This window comes from Cibotium barometz, chromosome 20, assembly GCF_041138505.1.
Source record: "Cibotium barometz isolate CiBa-2024 chromosome 20, ASM4113850v1, whole genome shotgun sequence".
In the NCBI taxonomy this organism is placed as follows: domain Eukaryota; kingdom Viridiplantae; phylum Streptophyta; class Polypodiopsida; order Cyatheales; family Cibotiaceae; genus Cibotium; species Cibotium barometz.
In genome coordinates, this window is record NC_141065.1 from 15,665,490 (window position 1) to 15,671,296 (window position 5,807).

Consider the following 5,807-nt stretch of genomic DNA (forward strand, 5'->3'; position numbering starts at 1 on the left):
GAGAGAGAGAGAGAGAAAAGCCCAAAACTCCTAAAAATTGCTAACAGTTTCAAATAATGTAAGTTATCACATATATAGACCATACATCTACACTCATCGACAAGTGCTACACTAAACCTAGGCATAGACACCTTGGATTCCTGTAAAAAGTACCACTTGACTAGTCATATCGGAACACCATCATGCCTAGTAGAAAGAGGAGGCTAAAGCTATGACATTGCATAACACTATGAGAAAACAAGAGCCCATGTGAACATAGACCATATCAAAGACACCACCATCCTCCATGTAGAGAACCATGTAGGAACCTTAATCATCATAGGCTCCACGACAACTATTTCATTGTGTCTGCTTGCGTTGTGCATTGCACCCTAATCCTAATCCTAAAAACAATAATAATGGTGGTTTTCTAGTAACAGTGGTTTTCCAATCACATGGTGGTTTCACAAAATTGTCAATTTTCTATGATAAAGGGATATTGTCCACTGATAACCCAAAATTGGCTAATAACATGAAAAAAGTTCAATTTTTAACCTCTTTTTAAAAAGTGGACTACGCATGCGTACAACACTGCCAAAAAACGATAATATTTTGGGCACTTTACATGTTTCTTACAAAAATTGACATGAAAAAAAGACTTCATTTTGCTTACTTTTTGGGATTATAATTAAAAATCTAACAATAAGTTTTCAAAAAACATGCCAAAATAGAGAGAATGTTTATTATTTTAATCTTCAATCCATTAAAAAATGATGCAATTGTAAAAGAAGCCATTTTATAAACATTAGCTTATGGCATAGGTATGGTTCCTCATAATCATTGCTGCACCATCATTGGTCGATGTGCCTTTCCCTGAGAAGTTAGACGAGGCATCCTCTTCTTCACTATCCACAAATATAATTTTTTTCTTCTATGTGTACACTTAAAGCTTAGACTCCTTGGGTCATTTGCCATGTTAGCATGATTGAGGATGTGCTACAGAGTGCAACTATAAATTATATTACAAAAGCGTTATCTTGATACAATTATTATCTTAATTGTAAAACCCTATTTTGGCTCTCAATGAGAGTAGTATTAAAATCCATCTTGAAGCTCTTGAGTATCACAATTTCTTAATTTATAATATATACTTTTTTAAAAAGAGTTTGTTACGTACATATGAATTTTAAAATATTATGAATAAGCTATTTAAAAGCTGTCTAATTTTGAAAAATAATTTCACACTCATTTTTAAAGAAGACGTGTCCTTGATGTGACAAAAAAGGGTTAAATGGTAATTTTAGTTATTAAATGAGTTTAGAAAGTATGAAAAATGTCTCTTTAAGAAATAAAAGTTTATACTTTTCAAAATACTTTTTTGTAAAATATCAGGCAGAGACTTAGGTTCAAATCCTACTGGTTACTACACATAGTAAGGACGTTTTAGCTATAACATTTGCGGCCAACTTAATGCTGAGTAAGAACTTCTCAGCTAAGAGTTGATGTTTTCCATCAACTTGATACAAAATATCAACTTTTACGAAAATTTGATATTTTGCATCAAGTTGATGTAAAACATTAACTTTATATTCAAAATATTAATTTTCTATGGCAAAGATGAACTTTTTTACAATACTTGATGTTTTGTATCAACAGTATATAAAACATCCACTTCCCACAAAACTTGATGTTTTACATCAACCTTGATGCAAAACATCAAGTTTTATGGAAAAGTTGATGTTTTGCATAAAATCGATGTAAAATATCAAATTTTTTATAAAACTTGATGTTTTGCATCAACTCGATGCAAAACATCGAATTGTGTGAAAAAGTTGATGTTTTGCATCGAGTTGATGCAAAACATAGTAGATACCAAAAAATCATGAACAGAAGAGCTAGATGAGATAATCCATGATGACTTGTAATTCATTGGTTTTAATCCAAATGTGCAAGGCTGCATTGATTTGGAATACCACAAGTCGATTGATTCGCCAATCCTGATTTATGTTCTACAATTCAATTTTAAAGCTGAAGAACTATAAGCAAATACCCGTGGTGTGACCATCTATGTCGAGGAGGGGGGTGCATGTGAGCCTGGACTCTGCCATGCCTATGTGTAATAGTATGCTCTCCAGCATAGGGGACCTTGAATCTACCGTCATCATGAAAGCTCTAAGCTCTTCTCTACGACCATTCCAGAAGCCCTAAGCTCCTCTCTTTTCTCTTTGTACACAAAGAGACAATGTCTCGAGCGAAGATTGCATCTCTCAGCATCCTTTGCATGTCCTCTAAATAATTATAACCAGAGTTCATTCTACACTACCCTTATAGACATATCATCTTTCAACATCTTTCACATGCACTATAAATAATTATAACTAGAGCTCATTCCTACACTACTCTTATATATACCATCACCTATGTTCATGATAATGGCTATCTGGATCAAACATCAACATATGCATACTGTGAATTTTTGCCACCACCACATATGTACATGATATAGGCTACAATTTTTTCCCGCCACCCTTATCCATATTGTATAACAAAAATTTCCTTCATGAAAATAAATGCCTATGTGGGTCGAAATTTACACCCATAGGCTATATGATGTCTGCCTCTTAAGATTGTCAGGCTGAAAAAATATCTCTTTTAACATGCTTAGGTTTGTTTACTCAGAGCCTCCATAGTTACCATCTTCTACATATATATATGAATACAAGTATACCTTTGCACACCTATAAGTTGACCTCTTTAAACTCTTAGTATTAGTTGTATATCATGTCCACTATCTGCTTATAAATAATAGAGAAAATAATTATATCATGCAAATTGTCAAGGTAAGTATATACTAAAGGCTTTCCTATTTGGGTCTATAAATAGACTCAAGGATGTTGTAGATTTTTTCATAAATTATGGAGCTTATATTGTTATGTATTATAATATTTTTTGAGTGCTTATCAAATAATGTGCATATTTATGCACAGTGGTAGAATTTGTTCCAAAAAGTCTATTAAAAAAATATCTTATATTCATGAAATTTATAAAATAATTTTTTATTTTAAAAAAAATATTTCTTTAAGTTATGTAGACTCCTATGTAATTTTGTAAGTCAAGTTTATTTTTATGTCACAAACAACAACATTTTATAAATCTACGAAGGTCTCACGTGTTTTCAATCTTGCAAAAAATAACAAAATTCATATATTTTTTAAATTTATGTTTTCAAAAAACTATGTTTTTAAGCTATTTTTGAGATTTCATACATTTTGGAAAGAAATCTTTTTAGGTAACCCTCATCAGTTACCTATTTTGCTCGCAATAGTGTTTATGCAAGAAATTGGGACTAATGTTTAACAAAGGACTAATCTCATTGCAAGGGAAAAGGAGTCACCAACGGTGTGAACCCTGGTCGCATAATTGGAGGCATAAAGTGGGTCCAATGCATGGTTGGAAGTTGCTAAGGAGATACTTAGTTCCCCGGGTTAGCCATGGTTTGTGTCATGATGAATGTTCCTTGTTGAGCTTGTGCAGAATTCTAAACCTAGTACTATTTTTAGATTTTTTTTTTGTTTTTTTAGTTTGAATTTTTTGGTAGGATCTAGCAGATTTTAGATCTTTTATGTTTGTTTTTATTTTTGGTAGGATCTAGCAGCGGTAAGTTAACGCTAAGACGCTAGTGGGAAATAGCAAAAATGGGAATAATGGAAGAGAAATACTGGACAACGTTTCTGAGCAACAGCGGGGAACACTTCCGCGTTTGTCGCCACGTAAGTAATTCCACTCTTGTGGATATCCCACGTTTCTGAAGACTTCCGTGTTATTGCCCAAACCCTTGTTATTGCAGAGATTACACCCACTAATTCAATCAAAATCAAACACGTTAGTGACGAGTAAACATGCTAATGGAAATACAAACACAAGTTTTAATTAACCATCCCATGGTATATAAACACTCTCAATATATAATATCATAAACCACAACAAACTTGAAAATGAGCTTACAATAACACTAAACAACATAACTTGTTTTTTCTGTATGATACATTTCATACATATCATAAACCACTGTAACAAACTTGAATGAGCTTTCCTGTGCTAAAATAAGCATACTTAACTACCACGAACAGATTACAATAATAATTAACAGCCAGTCCTTTGTGTATTAAGATAAAGATTTTAAGCACAAAGGAATATATATATTAAGCTTCATTTACCCAAGGCTATGGGGGAGGAGTCAAAAATACAACCAGGCCATGGACAAAATATCAACAAAAAGGCTGAGGAAATTTCAAGAGAAGGCTTCATTAGTTGATGCCGGCGTGATGGGCAGCAGCAGCACCACCCTCTTTTTGTTCTTGTTCGACTCGTGCAATGAGCTCTGCATCAGGCGGCAACTTATCACCACCACCCTCCGCTTCATCCCCTTCATCCTGAGGGTCGTGGGTAGCATCGTTCTTTTCTTCCTCCTGCTCCATGGCTTTATCACCACCATCGCCCTTGTTAGCTGCAACGCTAGCTCTCACAGATCCCTTCCCAACATCAGCCACCTTCATGGCCGTCTCATCCTTTTCAGCTTCTTTCTTCTCCTCGTGTGTAGCCCTCGCCTTGAACACTTCCCTCTTCTCTTTGACACCACCATGTGGCTGCTTCTCGCCACTATTATCAACCCCACCTGCATCCTCTTCTATCTTGTGGAGAGCCTCGGGCTTTCTGATGGCCTCCTTCCCTGATGTCTCACTCTTTACCAAGTACTTGGGGTCCTCGGGGCTTGCTTTGAAGACCCTGGCTCCTATCTTCTTGTTCTCTGTGAGCTTCTCCACCACCTGGCCTTTTGCTTGGCCCAATCCGAAGCTCCAACACACATGGTCTCCCGGCTGCAGTTCGTGGCTTGCTTGAGCCATATTCAAGCAGATCACTCAGCAATCAAAAGATAATTAACTTCCAATTATCGATCATATAACAAGGATTAACTTCCAGAGAGAGTCTACAGTAACCTCAAAGTTTAGCGTGCTGCGCCCGATCAGACAGGTAACGAGGGGAGACAAAAACGTGTCGCCTTGCATGGAATTAGCCCACGTTAGCCTCTCTTCATCTCACCACGTTAAAGTCTGTTTGTCACCTTCCAATTGGGTTAACTTTTCTGGAAACGGAAATTTCTCACGTGTGCCAACGTGAACGCCGGCACCACTTCACATTTTAAAATGCGCCTTAAAAGCTTAATTGGATTCCAACTTGCAGTGTTTATTTTTGCAAGTAGGGTATGCTTTTTCTTAAGGTCTCTTTCAAATTTCTTTTAATGTGAGGCATATTTTTTTCTTTGCCCTTCAGGAGGGCAAACATAAAGGTTATCTTTCAAGTTCCTCCGTAAAACATTTACAAATGAAATGAAATTGTTAAGTCATTGACCCATTGTGGTAACAATATATCCATTGATCCACTGTATTACAATCCCTTTGCTTATGACGTTTGATTTTCTTGATCACCATGGTTCTGCTATGAAGCTTCACCAATTTTCTCAATAAGCTATCAACGAATGTCTTCAAAAAAAGAACTAATTAACGTGTAATGTGTATCTAAAGAAGCAACAAACTAATACCTACATACCCTTCATATGCAAGGTTCAATTTTTTTCACCCTTCCATGTGAAGGGCAAATTTTTTTTATAGCACTTCAAGAGCAATACTCGATTCTTTTTCCTACTTATTTAGCAAGTCAAAATGCCCTTAGAAGGGCTCTGCAACCTTCAAAAATAAACACTAATTCCAAGAAGAAATGTTTTGGTGGGTTACACTTTGAAACCCGCGTCATGTTAACAACTTTTATTC

General features: G+C 35.6%; 1 protein-coding gene across 1 annotated transcript; it reads right to left on the bottom strand.

Annotated features, from left to right (window-relative positions):
* Positions 1–4,054: 4,054 nt before the first annotated feature.
* On the bottom strand, positions 4,055–4,999 carry LOC147627579 (uncharacterized). The gene has a single exon (XM_086815092.1). The coding sequence runs from the start codon at positions 4,881–4,883 to the stop codon at positions 4,287–4,289; it is 597 nt and encodes a 198-aa protein (XP_086671218.1). The 5' UTR covers positions 4,884–4,999; the 3' UTR covers positions 4,055–4,286.
* Positions 5,000–5,807: the final 808 nt, after the last annotated feature.

What these genes read in the sequence shown, in the direction of transcription:
- LOC147627579 (XM_086815092.1), bottom strand. Translation starts at nt 4,883, where the DNA reads ATGGCTCAAGCAAGCCACGAACTGCAGCCGGGAGACCATGTGTGTTGG.